The sequence below is a fragment of the Eurosta solidaginis genome, chromosome 5, assembly GCF_040869045.1.
Source record: "Eurosta solidaginis isolate ZX-2024a chromosome 5, ASM4086904v1, whole genome shotgun sequence".
NCBI lineage: Eukaryota > Metazoa > Arthropoda > Insecta > Diptera > Tephritidae > Eurosta > Eurosta solidaginis.
This window is the reverse complement of record NC_090323.1, coordinates 30,077,088-30,098,189: the sequence shown is the minus strand read 5'-3', so window position 1 is coordinate 30,098,189 and position 21,102 is coordinate 30,077,088. Positions and strand designations below refer to the sequence as shown.

Genomic DNA, 21,102 nt, shown 5'->3' with positions numbered 1-21,102 from the left:
CAGGATGGAGTTTACAGTATATTGAGACGTACCGCATGGATACCCATGGGGCAGTGCCCTGTCAAAACCCCAATGACCATGATAGGTGAGCCTTAGTGAACCCAATTATTTCAGCAGACCTCCTGTTATCCACTTTCGGTCAGAAAGGTCTTGCTACCCTGCAAGACGTGGTGTCCGACCAACGTTTGCTGAGCTGACTCGAGGCCCAGCTATGGAGGAGCAAATCACAGGTGGCCAGCGGAATCCCGAAATCCCTACAGCCATCTTCATCCGGTTCAGTTGTACCGTTGTGGGCTAAGAGAGGCGCTTGACAGTTACCCGGGATATCAGTATGGCCCGGGACCCAGATAATCTTAATTGTAAAATAAGTCGATGCAATCGCCAGCGAGGTCAGGCACTCCCAGACCACCCTCGATCGCACTGTAGTTGAGCTCAAGGCCTTGATAGCCGCTTGGCTATCAGAGTAGATGTTAAATTCCCTAACCGTAGTAGCACTGGATAGCATTCCATCCACCGCATCCTTAATCGCAGCAACTTCCGCTTGGAATACACTGCAGTGATCAGCCAACTTAAACTTGCGGCTTACATTTAGCTCTTGACAAAGGGCCCCCTCACCAACCTTTCCGTCCAGCTTCGACCCATCCGTGGACAAGTTAACCGGTCCCATGCCCCAGATAATTCTTCCTCCCCACTCCTCTCTCAGTGGAATGACTTGGGTGAAGGTTGTATAGGGAGCATTTATCGGCATACAATAGTCCGTTCTGTCCGGGATAAAGTCGAAACTGGTAAGAAGGCTAGAGTGTCCGCAGGCAGAAAGCCCATAGCCCATATCACGAAGCCAGACCAACGACCTTGCCGCGCCCGCCTTTCCCGCAATATTTCGCGGGTATATGTTCAGCATGACGTTCAGTGCCAAGGTAGGTGTTGTCCTGAGAGCGCCACTGATACCGATCAGCGCCGTCCGTTGCACGGACGTTAACATTTTGGAGGTGCTCTCCGTGTTCAGTGATTTCCACCAGACCAGCACCCCATATAGCAGAATCGGTTTGACCACCATCTCATAAAGCCAGTGTACTACTCCTGGCGAGAGTTCCCATCTCTTTCCGATAGCCCCTCTGCAGCAGTACAACGCAACGGCGGCCTTCGTGGCCCGATCTTCCACATTGGGTCTCTAGGACAGTTTCTTGTCCAAAACAATCCCCAAATATTTAACCCTATCAGAAAGTACCATCAGTGCCCCTCCAATAGAGGGAGTTCTGAAATCTGGCATCTTATATCTCCTTGTAAAAAGAACCAATTCCGTTTTCCCGGGTTGACCACCAATCCACATGATTCAGCCTACCTAGCCACATTATCCAGGTAGCCCTGCAGAACATCGCGCACGGTGCCCAGAAATTTGCCTCTGATTAGGATAGCGAGGTCATCTGCATAGACAACTACCCGACAACCATTGGCTTCCAGCTCCACAAGAAGCTGATTGACTACCACAACCCAGAGCAGAGGAGATAGGACACTACCCTGTGGCGTGCCCCTGCACACCTTCCTCTTAATTATGGCCCCTGCCCACTCCGATGCGACAATTCTGCCGCATAGAAGTTTGCTAAAAACTTCAACCAGAGCTGCCTCGACTTAAAACCCACCAGAGCTCTTTCGATTGCACCCGGTAAGACATTGTTAAAAGCCCCCTCGATGTCTAGAAAGGCACCCAGAGCATCTTTGTGTTCTATTTGCTTTACAATCGAATGGACAGCCGTTTCCGTCGATCTGCCCTTGCAGTACGCATGCTGTGAAGCCGACAGTAACCCCCGAGATATCCTTTCCCGTTGGTACAGGTCAATCAACCGCTCAAACGTCTTAAGAAGAAACGACGAGGGACTGATTGGCCTGAAATCCTTAGGTGATACATGAGAGCTTCTGCCGGCCTTCGAAATGAAAATAACCCCAACCGTGTGCTAAGACTTCGGGATATAGTTAAGCCTGAGGCAGTTTGTGTAGATGATGGCTAACCATCGGCAGGAAATCGCCAAAGACTTTTGAAGTTGCGCAGGAATGATTCCGTCCGGGCCCGGAGACTTATAGGGTTTGAACGACTCTATAGCCCAGGTTATTTGACTTTCCCGTATTGGAATGGCAGGCACTTCTGCATGGCCAGCGCCGACCATGCAGGCAAAGATCCCTGCGCAATTGGGACATCGGGACAATCCTAATGGAGTACTCTCGATTCATTGTGTAGATGATGTTCTGGGGACATAAGAAAACAGCCCGTAGCGGTTCTGAGGGCAGTATTTTGGTAGGCCTGTATTTTCTTCCAGTGAGTAACCTTTAGGCTTGGCGACCATATGAGGGCGCATAGCATCCAATTTTCCCCTCGCGTACCTTGATTGTGATGTCCTACGAAATTGCAATTGCTCAACTGAAACTTATGAGCTGTTGGTTCAAGTGTGGCTACCAACTGTCCCGCTCTGCATCCTATTAGCGCCAGTTCGGAGGTAGTCAGGTAAAAGTAGTGCGAAACTGTAGTTTTGCGTGACTGTCTCGCATACTCGCTTAGAAGAAATTCACTGGGAGAAGCTGCAGGCATATCAAAACATTGCGCTCAGAACTTACACTGGATGTCATTTTAAAGAATTTGCCAAAGTAGAACGATTCACAGAAGGGAATTCTTCTATAAGGATAAGTTCAAGCGCTGTATGCGGAATATTTATTAACTTACTAGTAGACACGGCAGACGTTGTTCTGCCCTAAATATGGCCTATCTGCATACATTTAAATAAGCTTTTTCCGTCTCCCCCCAGTCTTCAGTTTCTCCTAATCCTTTTATTTACTCCTCCCCCCGTCCGTTTTGCTTCATCTATCTCCATCTTCGTCTCATTCTATCTCTTTCTCAATCTCCTTCTCTCTTATTACTCCTCTCAATTTCTTCTCATTCTTCTGCATCCCTTATTGCCTGTCCCAGAGGGTGGTATGTATTTTATTCCAATCCCAGTCCCAGTCCTAGTCCGAGTCTTAGTCCCAGCCCGTCTCTGGATAATATATTACTCTGTACTAAAGCACTCATCAATAGGTTTCATTTGATATCCATATTGTATAAACACTGTCTGGGCATTCACTGGCCCATGCCCCCCCCACCTTCTCGGCGGGCCTGGTGATGTACTATACTTGATATCATTCGCTATAATATTTTTTATTGATAAGCACTTTGTTTAATTAAACACCAACCAATTACACAGAAGTATATCCGCACCACCTGAAAATGTGAGTGCCGGTGCGTATACGTAACATTTTATTATTACGTATAAACAAATAAAAAAATTTTCAATAAAATAATATTGCGACTATATACTGAGATATAACCTATCCTATATTTCAAGTTAGATCAAAATACACACGGGGTGCAAAACAAATTCAAAATCGGTTCAGTGGTTTACGAGTACATCGGGAACAAACATAGTGACACGTGATTAATATATATTAAGATTAACTACTTTACTAGACGACACTTAAGGTAGGTTCTAACTCTCTTGCGTTAAATTTTGTTCAAGCCGCAGTGTTTAGAATTACGAACTTTTTCACCCGAAATAATGTAATCGTTAATAGTTGATTATCGCTTGACTTGCACCATTCTGGTCGTACAAGTTTTCTTTGCAGTAAAAAGTTCGCAAATCAGAGAGGTCACAGAGATCACAAAAATATCTCTTTAGTGCGTGTTTTAGCTTGGAGATCTTACTGAAATTAGAAAACCTGGTATGTTTTAAGCTGAAATGGTAAAGCATAATTTATATTCATATGTGCCACTTATACATAAGTTCAGCTTTCAGGACTTGTCTTGATTTTCATAGTAAGCTTCCTACATTTGTATGGTGTCAAGCCATGTGCACATGTTAACATCGTTTCGAAAGCCATAATTATAGGCGGAGGAGTAAAAGTTCCTAAAACGGCATCTCAGGTGTCCTCACTACTCTTAGGTGACACTTTCAGATCGAGGACCTTTGCAAGACACCCAGCTTATACACAAACGAACAAACAAATCTGACGTGTTACGATAACTTGTGAATCCCCTTAAAATCTTTAAAGAGGAGTCAAACTGAAATACAGCTGAAACGATGGATAAGCATGATTAATCACGTCTACCTTTCTGCGCACAGTCGGTCCAGCAATTCTCAACCTTTTTGGGAATCAATTTCACATATTTTAACATGCAGAAAACGATCCAAATTGCCAACATATTATATGGTCTGAGTATTTTTGTTTGAAAAAAATTGCCTTAGCAAGCAAAAAAGAGCAAAAAATGGAACAAGGGTGCCACAGGGTGGTGTCCTATCCCCACTTTTGTTTAATTTCTACATATCTCAACTACCTTCGCCACCAGAAGGAGTTACTATCGTTTTCTACGCCAATGACTGCACAATAATGGCCACAGGCCAAGTCCCACAGATCGATGAGCTTTGCAACAGAATAAACGGCTACCTCCCTGATCTCTCCAGTTTTTTCGCCTCGTGAAATCTGGCATTATCACCGACTAAATCCTCCGCGACCTTATTTATAACATGGACGTCCCAAATGTCGATCATTTTGAACATCCACGTCGATGGCACTACGCTACCGACTGCCCTACACACCAAAATCTTGGGTGTGACGTTTGATCAGAATCTACATTTTGGTGAGCATGCAGCCGCAATTGTACCGAAAATCCAGAGCCGTAATAAAATCTTCAAATCCCTTGCTGGCAGTATTGGGGAAAAGACAAAGAAACGCTCATTACCACTTACAAAGCAATTGGCCAGCCGATTGCATGCTACGCGTCCCCTATATGGTCGCCAAGCCTAAAAACTACTCACTGGAAGAAGCTACAGGTATGCCAAAATACTGCTCTCAGAACCGCCACGGGCTGTCTTCCTATGTCCCCAGAACACCATCTACATAATGAGGCGAGAAAACTTCACATCAGGGAGAGAAATGAGATGCCAACCAAACAGTTCCTGTTGAATATCCAGCAGCCTGTGCATCCCAACAGACATCTGATTGATGAGCCTACACCTCCTAGGAGCTTAAGGAGTCATCTCTGTAAGCATTATGAGGAAATACGGCACCTGAGAACACAGCCGTATGAAGCAAAAAACACAAGCAGGTCTTCAGTGAACTCCACAAACAGGCGTCGGACCTTATGCCAAGAATTGCCCGGTGAATCCAGTACTCAAAGAACAGTACCCAAAACTTCCGGAAGAGGAACGCATACTCCCCAGAGAAACGCGAGTCACTCTAGCTCAACTTCGTTCTGGATACTGTAACAGGCTAAACTCTTACCTATCCAGAATCAACCGCGACATACAAAATGTATGTCACGATTGCAATGTGTCCCCACATGACACCAAAAATCTCTTTAATGGTAATGTGGAACCAACGCCTCTAACGCCCCTCTCATTATGGCCCACCCCTGTTGAAACTGCAAGTTTTCTTGGACTCCCATTAGAGGATATTGATGACAATTTGTGATCGGTCGCACCTATTAGGTGGGGCAAAGCACTGCTACAACAACAACAGCAACAACAACAACAACAGCAAAAAATGGTAGGTCTCGTAATTAATTAACCCGCTTTTCAATAAGTATTATGCAATCGCAAAAGTGCCTTGCATTAACGAATAAATTAGCAAATTAAACGAAAATGTTCTAACAAAAGTTCGCTTAGGTCGTAAAACTTTTTTATTTCTTTTAATTTTAATTTTCAACTTTGTTTTGGACTGTCGAAATAATCGAGATTGATTTTAATGCATTTTTAAGCCCATAAATCTGCGCTTGCATATCAACTAATATAGATTTAAGTGTCATCTTTGTCTATGCGTAACGGATGGATGAACTTTGATCAAATTATGAAGGGGATTGAATTATAATGGGTATTCTTCGACCATTTCCCGACTGTTGCGTGTGGATTTAGGGATGATTTCAGGAACACTACGTTATTATTTCAATGATAATTTCTAATATATTTCGATGGAATTTTGGGGCTGCTTCAGGTTTATTTTTGGATTCATTTTGGAAAATTTTTGAGACTACATGTCTCGAGACCAATTTGGAGCATTTTCCAGATCACTTCGGGATTATTTAAGAATAATTTGGAGACTATTTGGAAACTTTTTTGGGACTTTTATAGGATCACTTTGGGACTATTTTCGAATTAAGACCAATTCGAGAGTAATGGGTCAATATCAGGGTCACTTCAGGATTATTTTAGTCATCTTTTTGGGATAACGGCTCCATTCATTAAGGGACACCTACAGGATCATATCGGGATTATTTTAGAACAATTTCAGCATTACATTGGGATTAGTTAAGGTATCATTTCGGGAGAAACTTCCGGATCATTTGGAAGTTATTACTGAACTCATTGCGGTACAGTAGAAGGATCACTTCGGAATTATTTAAGGTATCATTTTGGGAATATTTCGAACACCAACAGGATACTTTTAGGATCACTTCGGGATTTTGTTTTGAATTACTTCGATACCATTTTCGAAGCAATTTCGGAAAATTACGGGATCGCTTCAGTATTATTTTATTTTTTTTTCGGAACAACTTCTGCATAATTTGGCACTATTTTGAAGCGGGACACCTGCAACATTATTTAAAGATCATATCGGGATTATTTTTTGAATTACTTCGATACTATTACGGAACCAATTTTGTACAACTTCAGCACCCCTTTGGGTTTAGTTAAGGCTTAATTTCGGGACAACTTCTGAATCTTTCGTCGTTGTTTCGAATACATTTCGGAACAATTACAGGATCATTTTAGTATCACTTCGGAAAAACTTTCTGGATTATTCCAAGACTATTTTTAAAAATGTCAGCAAAGCTTCAGGATTATATTAGATTTCGTTCCGGGACAACTTTTTTATTATTCCGCGTATATTTTGAATTAATTTCGTACACCTACAACATTATTTTAGGATCACTTCGGGATTTTGTTTTGAATTACTTCTAGACTATTTCGGAACCAATTTCGTACAATTTCAGAATCACTTCGGCATCTCTTCGGGACAACTTCCGAATCATTACGATACTATTTCAAACTCATTTCGGGGCGTGTACAGGATCATTTCACGATTGTTTGTAGATATCACTTTTCGGCCAACCGGCTTATTTCGAGACTATTGTTAGCTCATTTCGGGACAGCTAGAGTATCACATCGGGATTAGTTTAGGTAGTATTTTGGGGCAACTTCTGGATTATTACAGGACTACTTTGAATTCATTTGGGGACACCTACAGGATCACTTTAGGAGCACCTCCAGATTATTTTGGAACAATTTCATAAATCTTTGGGGTTAGGTAAGGTATCATGTCGGAACAACTTCCGGACAATACAGAATCATTTTAAGTAAATTTGGCGTCGGAGTAATATAAGGGCAATACTAATGGTGTGATCTGCAAAAATCAGGTTTTGTGGAAAATGGCGTTAAATACGATAATCGCCATTTTCCTTCAAATCCCTCAACCTTTCATCAGCTGGATTCTACACGTATGTTCGCTTCCATTTAACAAACCATTCTTAAAATTTTAATGAAGTCTAAAAAAATGCAATAAGGGAGTGCAGGATTTTGTGCAAATGGTCTAATATCATTGCATTGTAAACTGCTGTAGCATACTGTTTACAATACACTTACCAAATACACGGCTATGAATTTGCTACGTCATGGCCAAAACGCAATTCATTTTCATAACAAAAATAGTCAAAACAAAACAAAATATGCAAAGAAAAAGTTGAAAATGAAAAAAGTTGTTCACGAAACGTTGCTTTAATTTACTATAGCTACGTTTCCAACATCAAATACACAAAATACTCCCTTAATGAATTTGGTAATTTGTTTTTTTATACTCAGCTGAGCAGAGCTCACAGAGTATATTAACTTTGTTCGCATAACGGTAATCCGTAACGGCATAAACTAATCGAGATAGATATAGACTTCTATATATCAAAATGATCTGGGCGAAAAAAGAAATTCATTTAGCCAAGTCCGTCCGTCCGTCCGTAAACACGATAACTTGAGTAAATTTTGAGGTATCTTGATGAAATTTTGTATGTAGGTTCCTGGGCGCCCATCTCAGATCGCTTTTTAAAATGAACGAAATCGGACGACAACCACGCCCACTTTTTCGATATCGAAAATTTCGAAAAACCGAAAAAGTGCGATAATTCATACCAAAGACGGATAAAGCGATGACACTTGGTAGGTGCATTGACCTTATGACGCAAAATAGAAAATTCGTAAAATTTTTGACAATGGGCGTGGTAGCGCCCACTTTTAAAAGAAGGTAATTTAAAAGTTTTGCACGCTGTAATTTGGCAGTCGTTGAAGGTATCATGATGAAATTTGGCAGGCACGTTACTGCTATTACTATATGTGTATTAAATAAAAATAAGCAAAATTAGATGACGAACACGCCCACTTTAAAAACATTTTTTTTTTAAGTCAAATTTTAACAAGAAATTTAATATCTTTACAGTATATAAGTAAATTATGTCAACATTCAACTCCAGTAATGACATGGTGCAACAAAAATAAAAATAAAAGAAAATTTCAAAATGGGGGTGGCTCCGCTCTTTTTCATTTAATTCGTCTAGAATACTTTTAATGCCATAAGTCGAACAAAAATTTACCAATCCTTGTGAAATTTGGTACGACATAGATTCTATGACGATAACTTTTTTCTGTGAAAATGGGCGAAATCGGTTGAAGCCACGCCCAGTTTTTATACACAGTCGACCTTCTGTCCTTCCGCTTGGCCTTTACCACGATAACTTGAGCAAAAATCGATATATCTTTACTAAACTTAGTTCACCTACTTATCTGAACTCACTTTATCTTGGTATAAAAAATGGCCGAAATCTGACTATGACCACGCCCACTTTTCCGATATCGAAAATTACGAAAAATGAAAAAAATTCCATAATTCTATACCAAATACGAAAAAAGGGATGAAACATGGTAATTCGATTGGTTTATTGACGCGAAATATAACTTTAGAAAAAAACCTTGTAAAATGGGTGTGACATCTACCATATTAAGTAGAAGAAAATGAAAAAGTTCTGCAGGGCGAAATCAAAAGCCCTTTGAATCTTGGCAGGTATACTGTTCGTGGTATTACATATATAAATAAATTAGCGGTACCCGACAGATGATGTTCTGGGTCACCCTGGTACACATTTTCATCGATATCTCGAAAACGCCTTCACATATACAACTAAGGGCCACTCCCTTTTAAAACCCTCATTAATACCTTTAATTTGATACCCATATTGTACAAACGCATTCTAGTCACCCCTGGTCCACCTTTATGGCGATATCTCGAAAAGGCGTCCACCTATAGAACTAAGGCCTACTCCCTTTTAAAATACTCATTAACACCTTTCATTTGATACCCATATTGTACAAACGCATTCTAGAGTTACTCCTGGTCCACCTTTATGGCGATATCTCGAAAAGGCGTCCACCTATAGAACTAAGGCGGACTCCCTTTTAAAATACTCATTAACACCTTTCATTTGATACCCATATCGTACAAACAAATTCTAGAGTCACCCCCGGTCCACCTTTATGGCGATATCTCGAAAGGGCGTCCACCTATAGAACTAAGCCCACGCCCTATTAAAATACTCATTAACACCTTTCATTTGATTTCCATATCGTACAAACACATTCTAGAGTCACCCCTGGTCCACCTTTATGGCTATATCTCGAAAAAGCGTCAACCCATAGAACTAAGGCCCACTACCTTTTAAAATACTCATTAACGCCTTTCATTTGATTCCCATACCGTACAAGCACATTCTGGAGTCACCCCTGGTCCACCTTTATGGCGATATCCCGAAATGGCGTCCACCTATAGAGCTATGGCCCACTCGCTTTTGAAATACTCTTTAGTACCTTCCATTTGAAACCCATGTCATACAAACACATTCCAGGGTTACCCTAGGTTCATGTTGCTAAATGGTGATTTTCCCTTATTTTGTCTCCAAAGCTCTCAGCTGAGTATGTAATGTTCGGTTACACCCGAACTTAGCCTTCCTTACTTGTTTTTTTTTTTTACTTTTAATCATTGATTTGGCGAACTTTTGTTAGTTCCCTCACGCCTTTGTATTTACACATAAAAAATTATAATTACGAAATCAGAAGATATTCAAATGCAATCTGCAAGCTGTTGATTCATTGAATGCAAAGAATGCACGCCTCGTAATCCTCCCTGCTTTTGTATTCCTCAGGAAGCCTAAATTATGATTACGCCAAAGACCAGCTTGATTACAAAAGATGCAGATAAGTTCATTATCAATCGAGACAATTTTAAAACTAATTGCATGTGACATTTCACTACCATAGCTTGGCGAAAGGCCTGTTTATTCCCAATAATATTTGTATATAAAAACCTTCCACCAACAGTGCGGTCACAAAGCTGAACAGAACGTTAAGAGATCAATATGAAGTTGCTGGTGATATTTGCTTCAGGTAAGTTACTTATTCTTAATTACGCTTAAAGACATTTAAGGTAATAGTTATATTTTTAACTTTTCCTCACAGCCATCTTATGTGCGCAAGCCATTCAAGTCCCCTACACCATAATCGGCGATTCCTACGAATCCAGCGAAGAGGAATATCGCATATATATACCAAATCGCGATCAACGTACATTTGCTCCATTTGGTGTTGGTGGGGTTCAGCAACCTATTATAGAGGCGGTTAAGATTAAGGTGCCACGCTATGCAAGTCCAGAAGTTAAAAAATTATTACTCACGCAAGCTTTAGCTGCACGCGGTTTAACTCTACAAGATTTTGCTCCTCGAGATGTAGGAAGTGTAACGCACTCTCCTGTTACGGTGGCGCGTGGACAACGTCAAATAGTATCAACGGTGAATACATTAGCTGTTGTTTCTGCGACTGGATCAACAACAACAACACCGGTCCCAGCGGTAGTAGGTTTACTAGGCGTGACAAATAAGTCTGTGGTGGCGGCGCCAATAGCTGGTGTCAATAAATCGGGTTAAATGTTCTCTAGTTTGTTTAATTTTGAAGATAAATTGTATTTGTTGAATGAAATAAATAAATATAATAAATAAGAAGAAAACATTGCTGTTAGTTTTCTTAGGTAGATATTGTTGTTGGGTGGATTTGGGTGGGCGTGATGTCAAATCATTTTCGGAGTTGCTTTAACCTCAGTGTCCGTTTTCGTTCTAAAGTGTGCGTGCTTATTTTTGAGTTTTTTCTCTCAGTGTGTAACCTGTTTTTCTGTTGTTGTTGTTTTAGTTATAAGGACAGTCCCCGAAAGCCTTGGGGAGTGATATCAATGTTGACGGTCCTTTGCCGGATGCAGATCCGGTACGTTCCGGTCCGGACCATTAAGGGACCAGCCATCTCGGGAACGATTTAGTATGACCACATGAAACCTTCAAGGGCATCCCGCCCTCCAGCACCCTAGATGCCGCTCGTATATTCTGAGCCCCCTAATCCGCAGTGGGCTGGTTTTCTGTTCCTTGTTTGTAGTGTAAGAGCGCTATAAAGCTACCCCTGCGGATTGAGACGCGCTTGATAAAGTTCTTCCGCTAATTAATAGGAGAAATAATACAGAGCTTGAAAGCAAACCCGTATAGACTGGGGAAGAGAAGCAACCCGCATGTAGGAGTGTTTTTTCTTCATCACACTGTGTGGTGACTGTTAACCAACTTCTACGACTGATGGATATTGAGGTTGCATTGCATCTTAAGCGGATGATATTTCAGTAATTATGCTAAGAAAATGTGCTCAAACCCTCCGTAACGGAGACAGCGACATGAATAATATGCAAGTGGGGCTAGATATTCAGGTCTCCCGGTAAGTCGGGAAAAAACCAAATTAGTCCTGTTCACAAGAAAGTAGAAAATACTACATCTCTTACCAATTAAACTTGGCAACAGGAACCTAGAACTTAGGTAAATCGACTACAAACGTATAATTCTTAGACATGAAGCTTGTCTGGAATGACATTATTGCATAGGGAGTGAGCAGAACAGTCCTCTATTTAGGTAAACAATTCGTGTCTTGTTTAAACAGGATCTCCAGAGCTTCTGAATGACTGATATCACTTCGTGAGTTCAAAGCTCTGTAAGAGCGTGGCGCTGGTCTACCTACGGGGATATCGAAACTAGAGAAAACAGTGCTTGGATATGCGAAATACTACAGCCTACCAAATTACTGCTATACGAATAGCAAGCGCTTATTGGGCGGTATGCGACGACGCGATCCTTGTTTTATCTCGAAAAAATTCCAAAAGATCAGCTGTCAAGGGAATTGGGAGATTTGTATGACATTGCAATCGGGCGACCATCTGAAAATGCCAAGAAAAGTGCAAGATCCGAAACAATAGTTAGGAGTAAAGAACAGTGGGAAGAATCGAGGAAAGTGCGCTGGACCCTCACTATGGTTCGCAATATAGAGGAATGGTATGAGCGGAAGCACGGCGAATAAAACCAAAACCTCACGCAGATATTGAGTGGTGACGGCGGTTTCAAGGAGTATTTACATAAGCTCAGGATAGAGGAGGATCCTTTCAGTCCATACTACCCTACTGAATTGGAAAACGCAGAACACGTACTGTTGCGTTGTCCTCGTTTTCTCAGTGAAATACTCTCTGTGCACAAAGTTTTTGGAAATGAATCTTCTATAAGCAATTTAGATTCTTGGACTGCTGTGAGAAAAATGACCTTTTTAGTTATGAAGCGACTGATGCATGAACAGTGTTAGCCTGATTTCGTTGGGTCACTTGAGGGTAGTACCCCAACGTCTAATAATAAAAACCGGAATATTTATACCACATAGCTATACCAATACTCAGTACTGCATGACTAAAAATGCCTTCGTTAGACCTCACCTTGTGAACAGTTACACAGGAAAAAAACTTTGCTAGTTGGCAAAATCTCTTGGTGAAGTCTCGCATAAGGGACACATAACAAAATATGAAAAGAATCACTCTAAACAGCAAGCTGTCGAGAAAGGTCAATATGGAGGAGAGAGTAAAGAAAGCCTGCACGGCATTATATGCATATTTAAGAATGCTGGGGTGCAAGTGGGGTCTATTACCCTCCCAATCTCATTCAGTATTTTCAGTTATTCCGAAAGGTTCTATCGATGGATCTAAACTATTGGAAGGGGTAGGATATGGGGTATTTAACAGATCATATCGTCGGTACAATGCCAAAGTCACGAATGTGCCATTATTGTTTAAACGAAATATTATATATGTCAAATTTTGCAAAGCCACAACAACAAATGTGCATTTTTTTGCAAAAAAAAAAATTATAAATCATTTGTCAATTAACATCACTTAGTGGTTTACAAAAGTAAACCTTCGAGTAGTGGTTGAAAAATACAAAACTAAATCTCTATTAATTAAATCTCTATTTTTAACAATTAATTAAACTCTATTTAACAATGCGTTCTTCTTAACATATCAAATATGCACATTCGTGACTTTGGCATTGAACCGACGATATGAGCTATAAGCCTGGGTTTTAGCGCATTTTTTGGGGTTGTTGTTGATCAGTGCTACAACTCACAGTAGTGGGGGAGAACACCACCCTAGATGGTTCTACTTCCCACGTTTCGGGTGTTTGTCACCGAGGCTTTACCAATGACTCTGGATTCTATATTCATGAATGCGCTCTCTATGTCTAGAAAGGGAGCTGGGTTGCAATGTTTGTAGTGGTGTGATTTTTCCAATGAGCTCGTTTTCCAATACACGCTCTATACACCCTTTACAGCCAGACGACGATTGTGCCGCCTAGCTGTTGAAGCATCAACGGGGTAATGCCATCTAGGCCAGGCGATTTACATGCGGAAAAACTGTGGACTACAAAACCCTTTATTGTTTTTGTGTACTATCAACACAGAAGTCCAAGGGCGAGAGCGCCAACAGGAAGATTTTTTCTCTAGTGGATGCTCACATCCAGGGAAGTGTGTATTACTGAGGGTGTTCCGGGAGTCCTCTGCCGAGTCCATCCACACCCCGTTCTTGCTTCTTACGAAGTGGTCGTTGTAGTGATTTTTAGACAGAATTTTGCTCAGTCTCGAAGACTAAATACTGTTTTATATTGTGCTCAGTGGGTAAAACGCACGACGATGATTCAGAGGATTTCGACACGAAGCATAACGACGTCCCGTATATTTTTTTATACTCAGGTGAGCAGAGCTCACAGAGTATATTAATTTTGTTCGCATAACGGTACCCCTTAACGGTATAAACTAATCGAGATAGATATAGACTTCTATATATAAAAATGTTCTGGGCGAAAAAAGAAATTCTTTAGCCATATCCGTGTGTCCGTCTTGCCGTAATCACGATAACTTGAGGAAATTTTGAGGTATCTTAATGAAATTTGGTATGTAAGTTCCTGGGCACTCATCTCAGATCGCTATTTAAAATTAACGAAATCGCCCACTCTTTCGATATCGAAAATTTCGAAAAACCGAAAAAGTGCGATGAAACTTGGTAGGTGGGTTGAACTTATGACGCAGAATAGAAAATTGGTAAAATTTTGGGCAATGGGCGTGGCACCGCCTACTTTTAAAAGAATGTAATTTAAATGTTTTGCAAGCTGTAATTTGGCAGCTGAGTATGTAATGTTCGGTTACACCCGAACTTAGCCTTCCTTACTTGTTTTTTTTTTTTTAATTCAAGCGCAGATTTGTTTGGTTTAAAATTTAAACCAAATTCTGTGCGTTCTGCAAAAAAAATTCAGATTTAGGACCAAACTTTTAACCGTGTACCAAAAATATTGACTCGAATCTTGATATGGTTTCTGTTGAATATATACAAGCCTGAATATATATGAGGAAACTGGAATGAGCACAAATGATATTAAAAGAAGGGCTGGGTCTGTTTTTATACCTTTCATTATCATGAAATGGTATATTAACTTTGGTCCGATGTTTGTAACGTTGAGAAATATAAAAGATAGACTCATCATTAAGTATGCCGAAGTGATCAGGGCGACGAACTGAGTTTATATAGCCATGTCCGTCTGTCCGTCCGTCTGTCTGTTTGAACGCAAACTAGTCCCTCCTTTGAGATATCTCAAAGAAATTTGGCACAAGGATGTATTTTTTTATTATATTTGACACTTGTCGGATCCGGTAGGATCGGACCACTATAACATATATCTCCCATACAACCGATCGTTCAAATAAGACGATTTTGGTCATTTCTGCCGCAATTTAGAAATTATAAACGTGAAACTCGGTGATATATGTTCTAATATATCTCAGAAGATATCCTGAAAAAACCACTTTGATCGGAGCTATATATATATATCCCATACAACCGATCATTCAGATAGAAAGATTTTTGGCATTTTCTCCATTAATTTCCAATAAAAAAACGTTAAACTTGGTGATATTTATTCTAATATATCATAAAAGATTTCATGAAAAAATCACTTCGATCGGAGCTATATATATATATCCCATACAACCGATCGTTCAGATAGAAAGATTTTTGGCATTTTCTCCATTAATTTCTAATATAAAAACGTTAAACTTGGTGATATTTATTCTAATAAATCATAGAAGATTTCATGAAAAAATCATTTCGATCGGAGCTATATATAATATATATCCCATAGAACCGATCGTTCAGATAGAAAGATTTTTGGACATTTCTCCCTTAATTTAGAAAGTATAAACGTGAAACGTGGTGATAAATATATATTTTAATATATCACAGAACATTTTCTGAAAAAATCAATTGATCGTAGCTATATATAGTATATATCCCATACAACCGATCGTTCAGATAGAAAGATTTTTGGCAATTTCTCCCTTAATTTCCAATATAAAACGTTAAACTTGGTGATATTTATTCTAATATATCATAGAAGATTTCCTGAAAAAATCGCTTTGATCGGAGCTATATGTATATATCCCATACAACCGATCGTTCAGATAGAAAGATTTTTGGTATTTTCTCCATTAATTTCCAATAAAAAAACGTTAAACTTGGTGATATTTATTCTAATATATCATAGAAGATTTCATGAAAAAATCACATCGATCGGAGCTATATATATATATCCCATACAACCGATCGTTCAGATAGAAAGATTTTTGGCATTTTCTCCATTAATTTCCAATATAAAAACGTTAAACTTGGTGATATTTATTCTAATAAATCATAGAAGATTTAATGAAAAAATCATTTCGATCGGAGCTATATATAATATATATCCCATACAACCGATCGTTCAGATAGAAAGATTTTTGGACATTTCTCCCTTAATTTAGAAAGTATAAACGTGAAACTTGGTGATACATACATATTTTAATATATCACAGAACATTTTCTGAAAAAATCACTTTGATCGGAGCTATATATAGTATATATCCCATACAACCGATCGTTCAGATAGAAAGATTTTTGGCCATTTCTCCCTTAGTTTCGAATATAAAAACGTGAAACTTGGTGATATATATTCTAATATATCATAGAAGATTTCCTGTAAAAATCATTTCGATGGAGCTATATATAATATATATCCCATACCGATCGTTCAGATAAGGGGTTTTTTGCCATTTTTTATTTTATATTTATCTTAACAATCATTTAGGTATGTACATCTTTTCACTATATATTTCTTATCTTATACATCCGATTATTTGGAGATTACGAACGGGATAAGATTATTGTTCAGCCTCATTCATGAAAGGTATGAAGTCTTCGGCACAGCCGAAGACAGTCCCGTCCTTACTTGTTTTATACTAACGTTAAACTGAAGCAGAAAAATATACTAAAAATAAAACAAGCCGAGTTAATAATTAATTGAATTAAGCAGCACACGCAAATCTACCAAAACAAATATACATTTTATTGATCTCTTGTAAAGGGTTTTCAGTGATGGGAATAAAAAACACACAAAATTGGAAATTTATGTGTGCACGCATACATACAAGGGAAGCTAATTATATGCCGGTTTCGTTAGATAAAAAAAATGAGTCAAAATATTTATTTAAATTTAAATTTATATAAAGGAGCACAGTTGAATGTAAAGCAACAATTTCGAACCGAACCTACGAAGGAAAGGAGCATGCAGGTTTTACTGATATTTGTGGCAGGTAATACCAGATTTTGTTAAACACAGGAAGCATAAATATTAAAGATATTTTATTTTCAGCGCTGCTCTTGGTGCAGGCAGTTCGTGTGCCCTATATCATACCAGATTCCAGTGAGGAGGAATATCACGTGCTCTTGCCGACGCATAGTACACAAGAACAACTGGATTTAACTGGTTTAGGTTTAATTAAAAACCCTATATTGCAAGCGGTTAAGGTGAAAGTGCCACGTTATGCCGATCCCTGGCTCAAGCGGCAGCTCATTCAACAATTCTTAGCGCCACATGGACTGACTTTACAAGAAGTGAGCAGACAAACACTGAGCGGACACAGTGTGCGAGCACAAAGTTTTGGTACACATAGGCAGCCCGTGCAAGATTTTAGTGCGCAAAACCACGGCCTACAAGGCATTACAACACACGGTTTGGGCCCACAAGCATCATCCGCACAAGTACCGTCTACACAAGGACTACACGCACAGAGCTTGAATATACCAAATTTAAACACAAGTAGCGCAAGTGCCCAAAATTTGGCAGCACAAGACTTGCTGGTACGTAACTTGCTCTTACAAAACCCTAAAAATCAAGGTTGGGGATATCTCAATATAGATGTGCCAAATGCTATCGTACAAAGCATAGAATTGCGTAGTCGACGCCATGTGGAGGAGGGGAAATGGGAGACAAGCACCACCGCAGCAACTTTAGACACTACTACAGTACCTGATGTAACCGAAATAACAACAACAATAACGGAGTTACCGGAAAAAGAGAATGATAATAAGACTTCAGATTCCGATAACACACAAAGTGACACCAAAGCAAATAATAAACGTGAAACCAGTAACGAACCTTTCATTCCACTTTTCGGATTCGGCTCTTTTTGGCCCGCAGAAATCTCGCGCGTAGGCTTTGCACCGCGTATTCCACTCAGCTCTTCAGCGACAATCGCAATCAGCACCCCAACCACCGAAGCACCATCTAAATTGTATGCTAAGAGATCGAGCGACAAATCTTCTTTCAATGTTAAAGGTAATAAGGAAATAACAAAGGTGACTCCCGTGCCACCAGTACCTCAAATAGATACGCGTGCCCCAAAAATAACCGATTTTCCGCGTTTGCATACACATCCTGTTGCTAGTGTTGGCAAGTCTGGAGTAGAGAGTAGCACGAAGAAGGTGGAGCTGGCGTCAACCACGCAGAAGAATTGTGATATTGAGTGTACGAAATTGCAATATAATCCCGTTTGCGCCTTCAATGGCGAGTGCTATCATGAATTTCCCAATCAGTGTGTTATGGATACTTTTGTGTGCAAACGTCCCGATTTGGGCTTTAAGCTTACGCCTAGAGAACAATGCGAAGAGAATTGGCTCCATCGTTGCAGTGAAGTGCAGCTCAAAACTGATTAATTTTTGGTAAAAATTGAGAAAATGGTTTATTGTCCTTTTATGGGGTTTTCAAAAAAATAAGTTCTTTGTTGTTTTTTCTAATGAACTTGATTTGCTTTATTGTAATAAAACTATAAAAAAGAATTAAAAAAAATGCTTTAAATTTGAAATGCGACACAGGTACGTTAAGACGAACAACGTACTCGGCGAAACCAAATTTCGATTACATGGGCAGAAAAATTTGAGGCAAGCTGAATATAAGTCTTAAGATTGTACACTGTACCCAAAAAAATAATTTTCGAGCCTGCAAAAAAAAAATGGCGAAAGGGTAAGTTTTTCGACCAAAACACTCCCCAAAACCCGAAATATAGTTTTTTTTTTCAAAAAACCGTTGTAAAAACGTTGGCGATAACAGTTTTTTGAAAAAAAAAAATATTTTTTGGGTTTTGGGGAGTGTTTTGGACGAAATGTTTGCATTTTTTTTGCAGGCTCGAAAATTATTTTTTTGGGTATGCGTAGTGGAACTTTTTTTCCTGAGCCCAAATCCTATAGAAATATCAATGGCGCGATATAGATCAACTTTCGTCCATACAAATCGACCCAGGTTATTGTACAGGTCTTTCTAGAAATTTTAGATTTTATTATTTGTGTAGGTAGTTTTAGGTAATTTTGTCCATGTAAAAAAATTTTGCAAATTCAAATATACTTTTAGGCATGTGAATCACTTTTGAATGTATGTAGTTTGATTCGTCAAGTCATACTAATTAAATATTAAATTAAAAAAATAAAGTAAGTGTAAGACGCAATAACCTCCGAAGAGCTTTTTGGCCGAGCTTCTCTTCCAATTTGCGCATCTTCCAAACGGCATCAGCAAGGCAGATAAGTTTTCACTGAGCTTTTTATGGAGAAAATACACTGGAAGTATTTGTCAAATCACTGCCGCGGAGCGACTATGCTTAGAAAATGTTTCTGCTAATTGAAAAAACTTGTTTCTAAAATTTTTATGTTGTTATTCCTGGATCGTGAACCGAGAATCTTCGGTGTGGTAGGTGGAGCACGTTACCACCACACCATAGCGGCTTATTACAAAAATAATCACACCCATAAACCTAGTATAATAGGTTAGATTGAACTGGCCGGTCAATAATTACCTCACATGGACTGAAAGTGTGCCCATAGTGTTACCTGAATTTGTTTGATGAACAAACGGAAAACCCCAATCAGTTGCCAAGACTTATGTTATAGAATAACTCCCTCCTCCTGAAAAATACTAGAAGTTTTGTAGGACCTAGCTTAATTGCTACCTCGATATCTGGCAACTCTGACGCCCCAATAACAGAGGCCTTGACCTGACAAGCACAGGAAACGAACACAGAACGTACTCAATCGTTTCTTCTGCAGCTCGCACTTCCTACACCTGCTATTACTGACGTGGCCTAACGCCAAGGCATGTGACGCCAGAAGACAGTGTCCAGTTAGTATGCCCATCGTCTTAGCCTTAAATCTTCTCTCTTCAGAGATATGAGTCACTTTGTGAGCCTAATATCGTAGGCTTTGCACATGATCTCAGACATTTTGCTGTCACGCGCTTTTGTCCACGTCTTTTCTGCTTGATGGATCATATGCAACTTCTGTCACCTTTTGATATCTCCCAAACGGATTGAGGCGTCCATCATCGATTCAGCGAGTGTTGCACCCGCCTTTGTCAACTCTTCGGCCTTTTCGTTACCAGTATAGATGTATGGTCCGGCCTGAGCGAAGTTTTTCCAATGTTTATTTGCATTCCAGAACACTCCTTGATGAAGCACTGTGTGAAATTATTGCCTTAATCGCCGCCTGACTATCAATATATATATATATTGACGCGACTGCAGCTTGAGCACGCTTTCTCCAGAGCTACTGCTGCGTTATTCACGTCTTTAATTTCTGCCTGAAAGACGCTGCAGTAATCTGTAGGATCTACCTTTTTCTGGATCGACGCAGTAAACAGCAGACCCGACCCTTTCGCAGTAATTTGGAACCATACATCCATCCATTTCTGCATCCTGCCACCAATCCTTTGGCTCAATTCTGGCCCCAAGATCTCTTCCGAAGCACAGACACTGCACCATGTATTCCGTCTGCCCGATATTACATGGCGCCTACTATGGCCATATGGCCTACATTCAAGCTGCCCGACGCCTTAAGCCTTCTTGCCGTTGCTAAGGCGATATTTTTGGCCATTCAGTTTGCCATTCAGAGCACACAGAGTATCAGGGCCGCGGAGAGGGGGGTGGACGGCCCCCAGGCCAATTGCCCTGGGGCCCGGAAGGCTTTTGGGGGCCCGGAAAGGCAAAGCAGTATTGACAGTACTCTAACTAGGATTTGATAGATACATACATATTTTGTTGCTATAAAAAATTGTTTTAAAATTGAAAATGACTAAACTAAAATCATAAGCCGCCAATAAAATACTATGGGGCATATTCATAGTCGAAATAAAATGTGATTTTAAGTTAGATAAACGTTTTTGACACAATTTTATAAGCGCTATCTGTCAAAAATGCTTCAACTAACTTAAAATCACATTTTATTTCGACTATAACTATCGGT

The 21,102-nt window shown here is 39.8% G+C and overlaps 2 protein-coding genes across 2 annotated transcripts in view; one reads left to right on the top strand and one right to left on the bottom strand.

Annotated features, from left to right (window-relative positions):
- The window catches only part of LOC137254449 (uncharacterized), a 447,929-nt gene that overhangs the window by 122,502 nt on the left and 304,325 nt on the right, over window positions 1-21,102 (bottom strand). The window lies entirely within an intron of this gene.
- LOC137254137 (uncharacterized) lies at window positions 10,254-18,531 on the top strand. Its single transcript, XM_067791877.1, has 4 exons — window positions 10,254-10,499; window positions 10,572-11,030; window positions 17,046-17,129; window positions 17,189-18,531. The coding sequence occupies exons 1-4, from the start codon at window positions 10,472-10,474 to the stop codon at window positions 18,529-18,531; spliced, it is 1,914 nt and encodes a 637-aa protein (XP_067647978.1). The 5' UTR covers window positions 10,254-10,471.